The 18,576-nt window shown below is 33.9% G+C and overlaps 2 protein-coding genes across 2 annotated transcripts; one reads left to right on the top strand and one right to left on the bottom strand.

The window, feature by feature from the left end:
- Window positions 1–9,302: 9,302 nt before the first annotated feature.
- Window positions 9,303–11,919, top strand: LOC11408333 (amino acid transporter AVT6C). The gene is made up of 5 exons (XM_003600970.4): window positions 9,303–9,755; window positions 10,033–10,185; window positions 10,511–10,714; window positions 10,820–11,285; window positions 11,417–11,919. Exons 1-5 carry the CDS (start codon window positions 9,389–9,391, stop codon window positions 11,541–11,543), a joined length of 1,317 nt encoding a protein of 438 aa, XP_003601018.2. The 5' UTR covers window positions 9,303–9,388; the 3' UTR covers window positions 11,544–11,919.
- Window positions 11,920–12,827: 908 nt separating this feature from the next.
- LOC11406778 (uncharacterized) lies at window positions 12,828–15,968 on the bottom strand. Its single transcript, XM_003600971.4, has 6 exons — window positions 15,815–15,968; window positions 15,658–15,724; window positions 14,931–15,041; window positions 14,720–14,818; window positions 13,983–14,108; window positions 12,828–13,254 (listed from the first exon to the last, which is right to left on the bottom strand). The coding sequence occupies exons 1-6, from the start codon at window positions 15,842–15,844 to the stop codon at window positions 13,109–13,111; spliced, it is 579 nt and encodes a 192-aa protein (XP_003601019.1). The 5' UTR covers window positions 15,845–15,968; the 3' UTR covers window positions 12,828–13,108.
- Between the last annotated feature and the right edge of the window lie 2,608 nt (window positions 15,969–18,576).

The following is an 18,576-nucleotide window of genomic DNA, read 5'->3' on the forward strand; positions in this document are numbered from 1 at the left end:
ATTGGTCAACCACAATGTGACAAGTGTACAAATAAACAAATAAATATTGTGAAAGAGAAAGAAGAAAAACACTTTTAACATTGTGGTTGGCCAATATCACAATATCATCAACCACAATATCACCTAAGTGCTACCCAAAAAAACATGTGTCTTTCCCTTTGATTAATAAAAAAACATGTATCTTTCTTTTATGGAAAATGCTAAAGAGTGTCTTTAAGGCATTGGTTAAGAGAACAATAATAGTAATATTGTGTTGGAAAGTAATAAAAAGTGATGAATTCAAGTTTTAAAATTTTTAAAGTTATAGTTTCCAATGTAAAGCAACTATTTTTTGTTTCCTTAACCATTGCCTTAAGGGCACTGGTTAACAAGACCCATCTTTTATAAAAAAAAAAAGAATAAAAAGAACATATACATCTCTAGGCTAAGGTTTACTTTGACATTACTATACCTCTCCATACATGGTGTTGAATTCCTAGGATTAACCTGCCAAAAATTTGACAACAACGACAAAGTCTTATTCTACTAAATGGGACGGTTGCATAGATCAAATGATGTCATAATGCTCTATCTTATATCATATTTTTATCTAATTTATTAACCTATAAATATTTCTTAATAGTTTCTTTTATACTTTTCTAGGTATTTCTTTGCCTATGATGATTTGATTATTCTGCATAATATACTTTTCCTACTATAAAATCCATCTCTCTCTCTCTCTCTCTAGTGTTGTCATTTCTAATATTATACCGTTTGCTACACATCCAACACAACATCTTCAACTCCACTACATTTGATTTACTTTTGAATTGGTTTTTGGAAGTTTAAAACTTTGTCACATATAACATCGTCAATCTTATGATCATTTAATAAAACTTTTCCTTCATCTTAAGCGGTACTTTCACATCACATAAAATATCCTCCATCTTAACTAGCCAAATTGAATTATATGGTTACATCTCCTTCTATTTCCCTATCTTTTTGTACTATGCATCCAATATATTTAATCTTTGTTTACCTGTGGTATGATATAATCTTTAATTGTCATCTATAAGTTAGAATCGCTTTGCCTTTTGATAAAATTACATTTAATACATATGTTCTGCTTTTGCTTAGGCAGAATCTATACGTTACTAAAACCTGTCTCCAACTTGCCAAATATGTGGGTATTCTTAAAATATGAAAAGATCCAATATGTAACACGTCAGACTGCTTTCAAGATTGCCGACTGACCCCACAAACCAACACGAGTCTTTTTAGCGTGTTTTGTCCTCACTCGGACGCTTACCAAGAAACTTTCCGGTGGGTCACCCATCCCAAAATTGCTCCAAGTCAAGCACGCTTAACTGTGGAGTTCTTATGGAATTAGCTACTGAAAAGAAGATGCATCTTGTTAATATAGGTAGTACCAAACAATTCTTATAAGCCTTCCTTCAACCATACAGTCCCATACCTGCACGGTGTAACGCTCTAGTCGTTGTTTTATTTATTTTAATTTATTTAGAGTCTTGTATGATTTTAGATGATATTGGTGATTTATGTGGTGTTATATTTTATTATATAGTTTATTTTAATAATAATTAGATTAAGTGAGATATTACTATTATTTTGGAGTTTGAGGAGTTAATTAATATTTAATAGAATTAAGGGGGAGTTAAATGAAAATAAGGGGAGTTAAGTAAATGGAAAGTTGGGAAAATAGAGGTCAGAAGCATCTTACGTGAAAACTGACAAGTTGGGAGAAAAGGGAGAGAAGAGCAAGTTAGGCCAAGGAACCATATTGCTGTGCATTCTTTCAATTGAATTAAGGTAAGGGTGGGTTTTACTTCAGTAGTATAGATATGAAATTCTGAATTGGAGTTTAACAGGTTTTTGGTGGAAATTGAGAAATTGGGTCTAAGATGAATTAATGGTTTTTGGGGTAGATATTGCTGTTATGATGTTAGAATTAGGTTCTGGTTGCATAGAACACTTCATTGCTTATCTGTAAACTAATTTGGGGAGTGAATTGGAGGAAAATGAGATTTTTGGAAAAACCAGTTTTCTGCCCGTACAGAAGTTCATCGCTCGCCTCGCGAGTAGCCTTGCTCGCCAAGGCGAGTGAGCAACTTCATAGCTCGCCTCGCGAGCAGACCAACTCGCCGTGGCGAGCAACCCAGTTGAAAAACTTGATTTTCAAATTGTTGTTATAAGATGTTTTGGGGATAGTTTAATGTGCCTAAATGATTTTAAAGAGGACTGGGGCAAGTTTTAGATTAAAAAGATGAATAAGGAGCTTAGAATCGAAGTTTGAGTGAGAAAAATGTCAAAACTTCTGAGAGCACCATATTTTCACTCGCCTCGAGTTCGCCTCGAACTCGCTGTGGCGAGCAACCTGTTTTGTGAGTTCGCCATAGCGAGCAGATGTGCTCGCGAGGCGAGTTACCCAGTTTTGTATGTTGATTGTGCTTGTTTGAATGGTGATGATTGATGTTGTTGTTTGAGCATAATTGTGATTGGTTGTGCATCTTTCTGGATTGCTGGATTACTGTTTGTTGATGTTGTTGATGGCTGTTACGTATGTTACATTATTAAATCATACATGTTGAATGGATTTCGGAGTCATATGAGAATGTATGCATGGTCAAGTTGTATGTAGATATACACAAGTAGGTCCATAACATATGCATAAACAGCGGGAGGACTCATGTCCTGGAGCACTAGTTGTTCACAGCGGTGAGGGCTTCGGTCCTGATGAATGCTTTAACCATTCAAAAGCGGTGAGGGCTTTGGTCCTGTTTGGTACCACATGCATAATTGCATTTATTGAGGGGTCTTAGTGGTGTCATCATGTCATGCATGAGTCTTTGTTGTTGGTGGTAATTGTTATAATGATGATGATGATGTTGTTGTTGATGTATGTATAATTATACACCTATTATGATGAAATGATTTGAAGATAAGTTGTTGCTTTGTGAAATATATATTTATATTTACAAGATAATGTATTGATGTTTAATAGGGTGTTAGATTCAATTGTTGATTTTGATATCTATATTTTATTGTTGTGAATCTCACCCCTTCTGTTTGAAAATGTTGTCCTTCCTATGGGTAATTTGCAGGTGATCATGAGTAGTCGGTGGTGGCTCAAGTATCGTGTCTAGGGCTCTGATACGTGGGATGAGATGTCTTATTGTTTTCTTTCCTATGTATCAATTTTTGGAACATGATGATGTGACCCTATGATTGTTTAGATTTCTTTGATGAGGCTTTTATGCCAAGATTTCTATTGGAGAATTAATATGTTGATGATGGTTTTAATGTTGAATATATTCCGCTGCAAATTGATGTTGGTTATTAAATAGTTTTATTTTCTATTTAAGAAATTTTGAAATGTAGTGTAGCATGTCTGTTTGGTGAATTACTCTGATGAATATTTTGTATTTAATTGCTTTTGGATAACGGGGTGTTACACACGACCTCAGGATCCCTCTCATTCCGATGTGATTCAATTTTGCCTAGAAGCATGCCAGGAGCCGGACCACTCCCCGCCCTCATCAGCCTCGGGCGTTACATGCCCACTAAGCGGAGGCGTTACACAATACATGTTATAAGTGTCGGATCATATGACATGATTAACATACTTGTAAAGGTGAGGGACCATCCTTATTGAAGGTTGTACACTCCCTAGATATAGTCCTAATTTGAGCGCCTCACATGCTATATCAATGATAGTTATCTTAAAAGACCAGTATACGTGGGTTAATCATAAATCTCAATAAAAAGGAGGACAAAATCCTAACAACTACAGCAAAACCCAAGGGAGACACTGACAAGAAAAATAACTCAATCAAAGCAGGTCAAAAGCATAAAGTCCTTCAGAATTTTAGCAATGCTAACAAAACCCATAATGATGGTAAAGAAGGGTATAAGAAAACCTGTTACAACACAAGGACGAACTATCGAGTAACATATCCCTCTGTCACCCCTCGCCGATTGACCCATCACACTTAAAGACTACTTGGAAAGAACCTTAAGCATTGCATAACAATGATTGTCCTACACTAGTGCATGTAGAGGAAGGGACACATATGTCAGGTTTAAGACCCAAGGATATAGATCATCTTGGTATAGTTAGGGTGTGTTTGGTAAAAAAAAGCTATAAGCTAGCTGATAGCTAAGCTAGTTTATAACTGATGGCTGATAGCTGAAAAGTTAGCTGATTAAAATTAAAAGTGTTCGGTAAAATTAACTGTTGAAGTGACTATAAATATAAAATGACATAAAAGGACATGCTTGTTTAATTTTTTCTAATATCATATATATAATTTTTATTACTTAACACATTTATTTCTAAATATTTAAATATATTTCAAATTATTTTCATCTCCAAAATAATAAATGTATTTATGAATTCAATCGAACTTTTTATTTAACAATTTTATTTTATTTTTATGAATTTTATTTAACTAAACTTGCTTCATTATTATAAATTCTATATAAAATTATATATTATATGAATTATGAGCAAAGTAAAAAAATAAAAAATAAAAAGTGGACAAGAAAATTTAAAAAGTGATACATGGTAAACATGGTTAGTTTAAGAGATAGTGGGTAGTTTTTTTTTATTATAATAAAATAAAATAAAATTAAGAAAAGGTTAAATTGGGAAGAAAGTATAAAAAGCTACAAGCTATAAGCTAAAAAGCTACTTGGATTAGCTTCTTAAAAAACGGTATAAGCTAGTGAGAAAAACTTTTTACCAAACACATCTCATTTTATCAAAACAAGCTTATAAGCTAGTCCAACAAGCTATAAGCTAACTTTTTTTTATGTTACCAAACACAGCCTTAATGAAGATATATGTCTAAAACAACCAATGATTATTTTGAACTACCATACCCTGACAGAATCATGAATCAAATAAGGTCAAGTTAATCTATCAAGGGAGGGCATCCTTAGCATTAAAAAAAATTGATTGGTCATAATACATGTGTTGCTGGAGGGCCTTTTGAGGGTATTGAAATTGGTTTGGTCAGAGAGAATAGCAATTACAAGATGGAATTCCCTCTGAAAGGAAGGTGAAAATGAGTACAACACTTGTATAGATTATTATTTTACTCATTACTCCGAATTTAAATCCAAGACCTCCAACTACTTATCCTATAACTCACACCACCCGAAATACTTAACCCCCAAACTCTTCCTAATTATCAATCTTCAAATTAAACTTAATGTTGAGAGGCATTGGAGGATATCATTTCTTCTTTTGAGGAGGATGCTAATATTTCTCCAAAAACTTCGTTGTAGGACTATTTTACATTGAGAATGAATTTTCATTAACCTTATCAAATAAATGTATTGGGATAAATAATAACTAATACTATCGACAATTTGAATGAAGTCATATAAAATGGGATAAACAAATTTTTCAAAATTTCCTTATATTTTTCTTTCAAATATTTTTTTTCCTTATATTTTAAATAATAATGTTTTAAAAGTTTTTTTTTGAACAAATAATGTTTTAAAAGTTGGATCAGACAGTTGAACTACAATTCAATTATTTTGACGGTCCATCGTGGTTTTTTCCAGATTCAATGTTTGTTTGATTATTTTTTTAGAGTATTGATTTTTAAATATTGATTTTATATCTAATAAAATATCTTTAAACTGGTCTTTCGTACAAAAAATAAAATAAAAATATGATTAATAATGTTTAATAGTAGTAATGTATTTCTTTTCCATAAAAAAAGTAGTAATGTATTATTATTAATTTTTTTTTAAGAAAGTGGTAATGTATTTTTAAAAGAATACTCTTTTCGGTCTTAAATATATCCAACTTTTCACTTTTTAAGTTCTTTCAATAAATAATATACGTGGTCCATATTATATATCAAATATATCATATATTGAATATATCTAGAAAATGAAAATTATTTACATTTGAATACGGAGGGAATTTTGTAGAATTATATTAGTTGTACTTCCTTAAATAGATCTCACTCGTCAAAAAGTAGATGTACCAACAAAATAACCATATGTGTTCATGAAAACAAGTGGATAATTATCAGTAGACATCCTTTTTCAATACCTTCCTTGTACACCTGCCAACATGGATGGCAACTTTGTAATTTTGTTAAAAAGCAAGGGGCAAAACAGAAATTTCACATTTGTATTCTCACTCTATGAACTTTTCTTTGTGTTCTTCTCTAACTCTCTTCCCATCTTTCCTCAAAAAAAAAAAAACTCTCTTTCCCATTTAAGCCGCCTCTTGCCCCGCCGTCCATCTCCTTGCCGCCGCCACCTCTTTCCTTGTTTACCATCGTACCTCGCGGCTGTCTCACCATCGCTTTTGTCTCTCCTTCCCAATCTATTTCTCTCTCTCTCTCTCTCTCTCTCTCTCTCTCTGAGAACATGGTTGAGTACTGCAATTCGACGGCGTCGTGGTTTGCGACGGCAACAGTGAGATTCGAAAACCGACGAGTCCATGTGCGTAGACGGCGAGACTGTGGACGGAGATGGTGAGGACGACGTCAGAAAAATGGAGGAAAGTGAGGAGAAAATGAAGAAGGTGGAGGAGAAAGTGTGGTGGGGCGGAGAAAACCAAAAAGGAGGAGAAAGAGTGAGGAAACAGAGATGTCTTCTATGGTCCATTTTTTTTCACTCAACAATACTAACCTGAAAAGGAAATAAAAATTCTCCTTTTCTTATTCTTCCATTCATCAATTCAGCATCCAATCCAAACAAAACTGAATATTTCCTTCGAATGAGGAAGAAAAAATCATTGGTGAATGAACAAAATGAGGGGTATCAGTAGTAGTGTTGTATCTTATGCAGCGGCGAAGTGGGTGGTCGGAGTTATAATCGTTGGTGTGGAAAGGGAGAGAAGAGAGAGGGAAAATGGTTGGAAAAGAAACACGTGAGTGAGTTGAGAGATGGTGAACGAAGAGAGTAGGAAACCAAGAAGGAGGAGAGAGTGAGGACACAATTTTTAATTTTTATTTTATTTTGAGCTGAAACATTTATTATTTATTATTGTCACATAGGTGCCACATAAGGGGTGTAGATGATGGTTTGCCACATGGGGTGGTTCACCTATCACCACCCAAACAAGTTTATGAATGTGGACCCAAATCCAACATATGATATTGTATTTACTTGTAAAATTAGTACTATAACATATCATGTGTTTCATGAAAAGAAGTCTATGCATGTGGACGCAAATCCAACCAAATGAACCTGTATCAATTTTTTTCCAAGTAATATAAATGGATGGTAACATAAGAAATGCTAATGTAACCAACTCCACCTTTCCTTCTCAAACTCTCCACCATAATTTCACCACCGTCTGCCGGAATGTCACCGTCTACCGGAGTCCACATCCCTCTATTGACCGGATCAAAATTGGCGCCGGCGCCCGGTACCATCCCCGGCGCCGTGCTCAATGTCGCCACAAGCATTATTGGTTCTGGAATCATGTCCATTCCGGCAATTCTAAAAGTTCTTGGAGTGTTTCCCGCCCTTGCCTTAATTCTAATCGTGGCTGTGCTTGCTGAAGTTTCAGTGGATTTTCTCATGCGTTTTACAGAAGCAGGTGTAAAGACAACGTATGCTAGTGTGATGAGGGAAGCTTTTGGATCTGTTGGAGGATTAATCACTAAAGTTATTGTCATAATCAACAACTTTGGGGGTTTAATTCTCTTGCTTATTATCATTGGTTAGTTAGAACTAATTTAATCTCTTTCTTAATTGCTTTCTTCTTCTTCTTGCTTAAATTCTATATCATTAATTAGGAGAGGTTTTTTTTACTAACTTAAGTAAGAGATTTTCTTTTAAGGGAAACGTAAGAGTTTAAACATGACATCTTTATTTTTAAAGTTGCTTATGTATTTATGAAAGTTACCTTCTTTTAATGGCTAAATTGAGTTTCACGTTTTTTTCCCTTCTTTTAGAGATAAAGACTAATGCCCATTCATGATAAAGACTATATTAAAATTAGTCGTTTATAATGGAAAAATAATGGTTTCATTATATACGAATGTAAAACTATTTTACATTAACAATGTATCTCAATCAAAAAATGTTAGAGCACTTTTTTTAAATACTTACTTTTTTATTGAATAAGTTTAGGAGAGGTCTCGCTACTTTATGTGATATTATTTATAAAGTGTGAACTTTACATTGATTTCGACTAATAAGAGAATGAATGGTAGAATCAAGAAATGTTTGGAGCACTTTTTTTAACACTTACTTTTTTATTGAGTGAGTTTATGAGAGGTCTCACTACTTTATGTGATATTATTTATAAAGTGTGAACTTTACATTGATTTCGACTAATAAGAGAATGAATGGTAGAATCAAGAAATGTTTGGAGCACTTTTTTTAACACTTACTTTTTTATTGAGTGAGTTTATGAGAGGTCTCACTACTTTATGTGATATTATTTATAAAGTGTGAACTTTACATTGATTTCGACTAATAAGAGAATGAATGGTAGAATCAAGAAATGTTAGAAGCACTTTTTTTAAACACTTACTTTTTTATTGAGCGAGTTTATGAGAAGTCTCACTACTTTATGTGATATTATTTATAAAGTGTGAACTTTACATTGATTTCAACTAATAAGAGAATGAATGGTAGAAAGAGTGTCAAAAAGAGTGTTCCTAATACTCATCGTCAATTAAACTAAAAATTAGTTAATACTATTGAGATTGTTTGAAGTTATTGATTCCAATTTTAGAGTGACCAAAATAGATTTTGGAGGTGTATATTTGATTTTGATATCTTTAGTTGCTTTCAAATATAATTGATTTGTTTTAAAAAATGCATTCTACTAGAGATTAGAATTTGTAATTTTTGTTTATATAGAGTTGATTTCTACATACATTTAAACATTTAAAGTTCGATGGACTTTTACATAAATATATCAAAACATAAATTATTTTACGAGTAACTCATTTATAGTCAACATCAATTCATTAAAAATCAACTTTTATCACCCGAGCATTAGACATACACTTATCTAAAGTTTCATTTGCTCATGTTTTGAGACGATTAAGTGTATAAATGTGTTTGTACACCTCAGCTCAAAGCTATTTTATCTAATCTAATTAATGTTTGGCTTTATAAACATCTAATTAAATTGTTTTTTATATAACTAGTTCCTTAAAATTATGCATCAAAAGAGATTATTCACATGTTTCATGAAAAGATACTTATGGATGTGGACGCATATCCAACCAAATAACCTACCGTATTTATTTTATTTTTCAACATCAGCAATACAAAAAAGTTTGGTCAAACAAATTTAATATAAATGGATGGTAACATATATGTATAGTGTTTTGCACGTAACGAACTCCACATTTCCTTTCCTTTCTCAAACTCTCCAAAAAATCTCACCGCCGGGATGTCACCAACACCGTCTGCCGGAGTCCACGTTCCTCTCTTGACCGGATCAAATCCGGCGGCGGTTCCTGGTTCAATCCCCGGTGCCGTATTCAATGTCGCCACCAGCATAATTGGCTCCGGAATCATGTCAATTCCGGCGATTCTCAAAGTTCTCGGTGTGCTTCCTTCCTTCGCCTTGATTCTTATTGTTGCCGTGCTCGCCGAAGTTTCTGTTGATTTTCTCATGCGTTTTACACATGCTGGTGTAACCACGACATACTCTGGTGTTATGAAGGAAGCTTTTGGGTCCGTTGGAGCTTTAAGCGCTCAAGTTTGTGTTATAATCACTAACTTTGGGGGTTTAGTTCTCTTCCTAATTATCATTGGTTAGAACTTAGAACCAATTTAATCTCTTTCTTTTATTCTTAATTAAATTCTAAATCATTAATTAAGAGAGCTAAATATTCACCTTTTGGGTTAATTTTTTTGTTTATGAAAGTTTGAATTTGGGATTTGGTTTGTGAGCAAAACCAAGTTGATTGGTGAAGTTTTACACTTTAAAGTTTGGTTTTTTTATGTTTGTGATGTTGAAAAGATATGTTTTTGAATGATGGGTAGTTGCTTGTTTTCATTTGTTGATGTTTGTGTGTGATGGAACAACAGGGGATGTTTTATCTGGAAAGGAAAGTGGAGGTGAAGTGCACTTGGGACTTTTGCAACAGTGGTTTGGGATTCATTGGTGGAATTCGAGGGAAGTTGCTCTTTTTATCACCTTGGTTCTTGTTATGCTTCCTTTGGTCTTGTACAAGCGTGTAGGTCAGTGTTCTAATGTTCTTCCATGATTTCTTAATTCTTAGTGCTTGTTTGGTATGACAGGGGCTCTGTCGGAGTCACAGTGAGTCACCGTGATAATTCCATGTTCGGATTGGCAGTGGATTTGTTAGAATCACGGTGTGCCAATGTTATTTTGATAAAAGATATACTTTGAAGTTTCATCTAAATCATGTGCCATTGTGATTTTATCATATTCTGCGTAATTCCAAACATGCTCTTTTTTCGTTTTGAGTTGAGGAGATTAAGTGGCAGAGATTGATGATATTTGTTATTGTTTTTTGTTTTATGCTGTTTTGAAATTTGTCAGAATCTTTGAAGTACAGTTCTGGAATATCAACTCTTCTTGCTGTGGCATTTGTTACCATTTGTTCTGGGTTGGCTATTGTTGCTTTGGTGCAAGGAAAAACACAAACTCCTAAATTGGTTCCTCGATTAGACTACCAGACATCATTCTTTGATTTGTTCACTGCAGTACCTGTTGTAGTTACAGCATTCACATTTCATTTCAATGGTACTTAGCTAGTTTGAATTATTTGTTCCTTTTTAAGGGTGTTAGAAAACATTGTTTGTTTTGTTATTGTTGTTGTGCTGATGAGTTATTTGATTTTACTTGCAGTGCATCCTATTGGGTTTGAGCTTGCGAGTCCATCTCATATGAAAACAGCAGTTCGATTAGCAATAATGTTTTGTGCTGTTGTCTACTTTACAATCGGTCTATTTGGCTACCTTTTGTTTGGAGATTCAACACAATCAGACATTCTAATCAATTTTGATCAGAATGCTGATTCTGCTGTTGGTTCCTTGTTCAATAGTTTAATACGTGTAAGCTACGCACTCCACATTATGTTGGTATTCCCTCTTATAAATTTCTCTTTAAGAGCCAACATCGATGAACTCCTATTCCCTAAGAAGCCTCTGCTAGCCACAGACAACAAGAGATTTGTGATTATCACTCTTGTGCTCTTAGTATTCTCCTATCTTGCTGCTATAGCTATCCCAGATATTTGGTACTTCTTTCAGTTTTTAGGATCAACAACTGCCCTGTCCCTTGCCTTTGTTTTCCCTGGCACTATTGTTTTAAGGTAACATTTCTTCTTTCATAATCTTCTTAATTATTATCCTATTAAAGGTGACAAATTGGAAACAGAATAAAGGAATGAAATCATGAATGAATAAAGCCAGGCTCCTAAATTTTCTTTGTTTCCAATGACAGGGATGCTCTTGGCATATCAACAAGACAGGACAAAATTATAGCACTGGTTATGATTATATTAGCTGTAGTGACAAGTGTAATTGCAATCTCCACCAACATATACAATGCTTTAAGTAGCAAGTCATAAAGTTGGTGCTCTCTTTTCCCATTCTTTTGTTGTTGCTTTATACTACAGAAAGTTTTATAGGAGGGAGTTGGGGCGTGGAAGGGGCAAAAATTCCAGGCTCATTTTGTTGGTTTTCTTGGATGCCTTGTTGTAAAAATCTTGCAAGGAATTGTTGTAAATAATATCGAAGTATCAAAGCAATGAAATTCAAGAGTCTAGCAGAAACATGTGACAAAGTTGGGGTTGTATTAGTTTCTTCAAAAAAAATATTTTTGTATTAGTCAGATCCATGTGAACCTAGCTAATTATTGTTTGAATGACTCATCTGTTATGTAAATTACTATATGTCCCATGTCATTATCTTGTCAAATAAAAGGTCCCATGCGATGATGGTAATCGTGCAATCTTCATCCACAAGAACAGTGTTTGGATATATTATTAAAGGAAAACTACTATAAAAAAATGTATAAAATCGACGTATGTGACGGTGGTGGAATTATTTTATGCAAAATATTATTAATATTATAAACACCACTTGGTAAATGTATTTAAAATTTTGACGTTGATATGTCACTTTGTCCGAAATGAATCCGATCAGATAAAATGTTTGAGGTGAGTGAAATCGGATATTCACAAGTAATGGAGCATGTTTGGTCTAAATAAATGAAAGCTGTGAAAAGATGTCAGAAATGGCCTGTGTTAATTGTTAGCTATGTTATACCCAATTTAACGTTTCTTAATTGAATTCCCCATTCTGATTTTCTTTTAGCATGTGCATTTAAAAGCGATAACCCGTGCTACTTGAACAAATGTTTTCGTCTGAATTTTTAAAAAATAGTTAAGAGGTTGATCAAATATTTCACTACTATAGATTAACAAAATGTTTGCACATTGCATAATATAGAGGTCACATTGTAAAATTGTTTGTTTTGATTGATACGATTTCTTTTAAATTTTGATTTAGAATTTTTATAAATTATATTATATTTTAAGTTAAAAAAATATTTGATTCACGACTATATTTTCCAAATTAGATAAGAGTTTGAAAATTAATATAGTAGGGTTAGCTTTTTAATATGATATATTTAAAAATAAATTTGTTATGTATTTCTTTAAATTTTATTTATACAATGAGTAAATATCATATGAGCATTGACAAGTCATCCCCAAGGGGCAGCTCAAGTGATTGAAATGAGACATCAAAAGGAGCTCGAAAAGGAAATAATTAGAGTTCAAATCACGACTACTAACATATCATATTAACAACTAAATTTGTCTCTTGACAAAAAAAAAAAAAAAAAACTATTTTTTGGTAAATAGAGATATACTGTATTTCATTAACCAAAACTGATATTACAACCTTCATGGAATCAAGAAACCAAAAGAAAAGAATCTCCAGTACATACATGTGAGAAATTGACTCATCGATTTCTAATCTTTTATTAAATTTAGTCAAAAGATACATAACAATTTCCAGTGTACCTTGAAAATTCCTTCATGGCCAGTTTACTCTAATATCATCACCATATTTCATGCTCCGAGCCAACAAGAAGAAGGGTAAAAAAGGCAAGAAACTCTAGTAAAAGTCAGGAAGACACATCATACTTAAGATCTTGGAACCTTTTCATCAAGCTCGACTTGAATTTCTCAATATCTGCATCCTCAAGTGAACTTGGAGCAGACCTGATAACTGAAATGGCCCCAGCACGATACAAGGATGCAAGAACTTCATCTATAAGAAAAAAAAATTGTCATTGTTGATAGAAAACTGAAAAGAGTCTTGTAAGTACAGCCCATAAGTTAAAAGAGTGCAGACAGACACATTTGATATGCTGTGGGGTGCGGGTTCGAATCAACAATTCCTCCCTTTTCAGCACTTAGTGAGTGTGAATTTTGGCCGTTAGGCTTTTTTTGTTTAAAAAAAGAGAAGAAAACTAGTGCTAGCAGCACTGCCGTCACAACTACATATTCATCCGACCTTGTAATATTGTAAGAACTGGAATCTTATCCAATATGCTCATAGGACAAAATACATGTGTTGATAATTTATCATTGTATAATATAAGGACTACTGATAAGGTGCTTTGATAGCTTTGGAGAGTGAGGAAAATAAGGGTTGGTGAGATAAGGGGTTGTGGGCTCAACTCCCGCTAAAATACACATGATGTCTCATGCATACAGTGTCCCAAAATAAATTGACAAATGTTCCTTTTCAATTTTATATGCCCATATTGATTGAATAAAGATGACAAACACTTGAAACAATAGTTTTCTGAAGTTCTTATTACGCTTTGATCTTACAGTTGATTTTTAGCTAGAATATTGTACAGATAAATTGCAATGGATGAACATTTCTGGTCTACTATCCACCAGCATATTAAAAAGAAATGGTCTACTTAGAAACAAAAATCTGGTAAGTAATATGCATAGGATATTTAAATTAAGACTTTAAAGTTCAACCTGACTGTGACAGCTGAGACAGAGCATTCAGTGCTGCTTTCCGCGTACGGTCATCTTTAGCCGTGCTTAACATATTTATGAGCTCTTTATCTCCACCCAACTCGACTATCTTCATCCTGCTCCCATCTTTGAGCAAAAGGAAGGTGGGCAATTTGAATATACACATGCAAGTATGGAAGGTAGTTATACTTATATCTTACATTGAAAAACTAAGGATATATAATTACAAAATATTGTGAGCATCGTATATCAAATTGAACACTCAAACTAGCTAAAACCAAAAAGAGGCTATTTGCTGGTTACAGAACAGAACTCAGTTTTCGATCATTGCTACATCTGTGCTATATCATAAAAAAAAAGTCATAACGGAGAACAAGGCAACTCTTTTAACCATTAATTCAACAATTTCAATTTCCAGATCAATTAAAATTTCAGTAACTGTTTCAGCCGTTCAGGAACAGTTCAAACGCAGAATCTTATTCTATAATTCTTTTATCTAAGTTCAAAATTTCCCATCAACTCTCCCCTTTAACCAGAATTTGGTCATCTCATCAGCAGCTGAGGTTAATATTCTATATTACTCAAATCAAGCACATGAAAAATGAACTTTACTTGTTTAACAGAACAAACACCTTACACCACATAAAGTGCTTCAATGAATCGATATATGGTCATAATTTTTTTTAAATACTTATACCAAGTGATTTGTGAAGAAATACATAGATAGTTCCAAGTACCATCTTTCGCAAAACGGGCTAATCTAGAAGCTCCCATCCTTTTAAATAAGGGATCCTTGACACGCAAAAGAGAAACCGACTGATGCATCAAATTTTCCCCTGAAATTTTTATTTCAACAACACTGTCAGGTTTGAACCACCAAGAGTAAACAGAAGCTTCATGAGCAAGAAATCGTTGCAGCAAAAGTGTTGAAAGCTGGATGATCAATACCCATATAAGGAAAGAACTGGTATCCCGCATAAAGTGCAGACCCGAAAAATATACTCTTCAATAACCACCCAAATTTTCTCTCAACTTCATGCTCCAAGAGTAGGTGCTCATCTGGTCATGCAACATAATAGAGCAGTTCATTCACACAACATAATGAAACCAAAATCATTTAGAGTTCAACTTCTTTGCGTGTTATAGTTCCATGTTTTGACATAATGAATGAGAAGCACTGACACAGACGACAAATTCACCGGCCACAACACTGACACAGGTAATATAGGAAAATGACAAGTGAATGTAATCGCACGCATGTGCCGGCATATCAATGCCGGACATTGACACGTGTCAGCTATGAAGCAAGGACACTCCTTGGGTTAGGCAACGTGTCCGACACGGACACTTGTAATTACAAATTATGTAATCTTTTCAAATTATTAGCTGTGTCGCCGTGTCAGTGTCCGGTGTTCGTGTCCGTATCCATGCTTCATAGCGTGCCGGACACTGGAGACGCCTTCCATCTCAAGTGTCAGTACAGAGATTAAATCACATAAATTCCCCAAAATCAGCATTAAGTAGTAGTGCCTATCATTTACTACTACAAGTTCAGTTTTTTACACAGTAAATTAGTTAGTTCTTCAATTTGAGGGATTCATTTTTATTCTCAAGAAAATGATTTCATAGCTGTACCAATTTTTCAACAAAACTATGGGTAAAGAAAAGGTGATACCTTTACTATTAGAAGATGAAAAATTACGAGATTGTTGATTGATCGTAACTCTTCTTCTACACAAATACTGCAAAACAGACAAAAATTTCAAATTATGAGTTGAAGTTGTAAATGAATGAAAAAAGTATTGTAAATTTAGGATCAAAGAGAAAATTACGTTAGAGAATTGAGCTGCTATGGCGCGCATTGTGCGATAGATACTGAATCTGGCCAATCGAATGTGACAATGCTCTTTGCGTCAAGATTGATTCAACAACTCTGATATGAACATGGAGGATCCGGATTCGTCTGCTATATTCCGGGTCGGGTTTTAGAAATTCATACCCGAATGACGAAACTCAGTCTAGAATAGAAGAAGACGATTCTTTTGGGCTTGAGAAAATTTGTCCATTAAAGCCCAATAATTTTTACTTATTTTCCATGATTTGTAGGAAAAAAAAAAGGTATTGTCGCTTACCTCAGTTGGTAGGGACATTGTATAATTTATGCAGGGGTCGGGTTCGAACCCCGGACACCCCACATCTCCACATTTAATTGTGTGAGCTCCAGCCACTAGGCTATTACACAAAAAAAAAAAGTATTTTCCATAAGTTAATTACGTAGTATCCCTAAAAATAGTTACATTCTGTTAATTTTTTTTTTATTGAAGGGGACAAAACTTAAAACAACAAAAACTAAACAATTAAAGGAACTTTTATTGGCATGTATTTACACTATAGAGTTGTTTACTAAGAAGTTAAATTTGCCCACCTAAATTGACATCGACGAAAATTAAATCTGAGATCTAGAGGTGGAATGTAACACCCTCTTTGATTATTTAATTATTTTGTTGAGTTTAGAGTCTATTAAGATGATTTATATGATTGATGTGATTTAAATGATTATGTGATGTGTGTTATTTTATTTGAGAGGTCTTATTTTAATATTTAATAAGATTAAAATAAATATTGAGATGAGGGGTTGTTTTGAGAATTTAGAGAGTTTTGTGGGAAAAAGAGGAAATAAGATAAAAAAGATAGGAAGAGATAAATAGGAGAGAATAGGTTTAGAAAAGTTTTCACGTACAATCAGTTTTTGGAGAAAAGGGAGAACAAGAGGAGAGAAGAACCAAGAGAGAGCTGCTGATCGATTTTGCTAAGGTAAGGGTGGGACTAACATTCAATTCTCTTAAGCTTGTAATTCTGATGATTAGATTTAACATGTCGTAGGTTTAGTTTTTGAGGATTTTGGAATTAGGCTTAAGAGTGATAATTGATGGTTAGATGATGTATAACTGCTGAATTGATGTAGAAAGTATATACAGACCTTAGATAATTCATAGGGTGATGTTTAGAATCAGCTTTAAGCTTAGAACCATGTGATTAGGGGGATTTTCGTGAAAATCTGCATTCTGCTCGAGCTGAGATTCATCGCTCGCCTCACGAGCAATTCCCTTCGCCTCGTGAGTTACGTAGCTCGTCATAGCGAGTTGACCAGTGAGGAAACCTGATTTTGTGATTTAACCTTTTGGGTCGAGCTTTAGATGGTTTTGAGTGCCTTAAGATGTATAAGAATGGTTAGGCAAGTTTTTAGATTAAGAATTGAATATTGGGGAAGTTAAAGATGGGATTTTTGGGTGAAAATTGTCAAGTTCCCGAGAGCACCCAATTTTAGTTCGCCAAGGCGAACAACCTTTTTTCTGAACTCGCCATAGCGAGTAATGCCTCTCGCCTCGCGAGCTCCTTAGAGACAGACTACCTTGCTTAGGGTTTATGCGATCTTTGTCGCACGAGATGTTATGAGTTGATCTTTAGGGTAGGAATGGAGGTTGATTATAGTACTGTTAATGCTCAGTGAGTCTGATATATATGATTTGTTGTTGCGAGTAATGTGATATAGTTTTATATGCATTATGTGAATTATCTAAGATGTTTAAAGTTGCTATTGATTATTATTTGATATTGTTATATCTTGAGACGTTATGTGCTGTCTATGTTGCTGTTGTATATTGATTAGGCTGCATGTGTCAGTCAAAGTTGTAAGATGTCGTTCCAAAGTGTTGGATTCTTAAGTTGTTGATGTTGTCTAAGTTGTTCAAGTTGACTGAGTCCATGCATACTGATGAGATAAAACCGCAAGTGCACGGTCTTACCGAAGTAGTATTAAAAGAGATCGTTCCGACAGGGAGTAGTTCAATTCAATTAACCTTTGGAAATGATTAGAAGGGAAAAGAATTATAAGTTGGGGGGTTTTCAAGCGATTGAAAATTAATAATATAAAAGGAGCCTTGGGATCGTTGGTTTCATCTAAATAACAAGTCCTTCTCAAACCAAAACTATAAGCTTATAATGTTATGTTAGACCTAATTTCTCAAGACAGTTTCTCTTATGTTCCTCTAGCAACCAAGCCTATTTCGCTGACTTGATTACTATTAGATTTTGGTTCTTCTAACAACCAAGCCTATTTCGCTGACTTGATTGTTATTAGTTCCCTTGAAGATCGAAACTATATGTCTCAAAGATTGCAAAGCCTATTTCGCTGACTTTGCAATCCTTGTCTAAATTCACTTGTTCGAATATCAAAGCTTCACTTTCGTTTTACGAATTGATATTTGGAATAATGGATAAACAATTATCAAACCCTCGACTTTCGTTTCCACAGTTTGATAATGGTTGATCCATGTTAAAGCGGTGAATTTAGATAAGAAATTAGGGTTACATAAGATTAAGGCTTAGAGCTTGGCTTGATTAGAATTATGTCATTTAGACTTATCCAACAATCCCAAGACAAGGAGAAGTTTACTCACTCATGTTCATCGTAGACATGAGGGAGAAGAGAGAAAACATAAAGGTAAATGACAAGAAAATAAAGGAAAAGAAAAGAACTTTTAATTAGAAAAGCAATTGTCACTTATTGTATTCCAAGTAAAGATGAATATTT

The sequence above is a fragment of the Medicago truncatula genome, chromosome 3 (genome assembly GCF_003473485.1).
Source record: "Medicago truncatula cultivar Jemalong A17 chromosome 3, MtrunA17r5.0-ANR, whole genome shotgun sequence".
NCBI lineage: Eukaryota > Viridiplantae > Streptophyta > Magnoliopsida > Fabales > Fabaceae > Medicago > Medicago truncatula.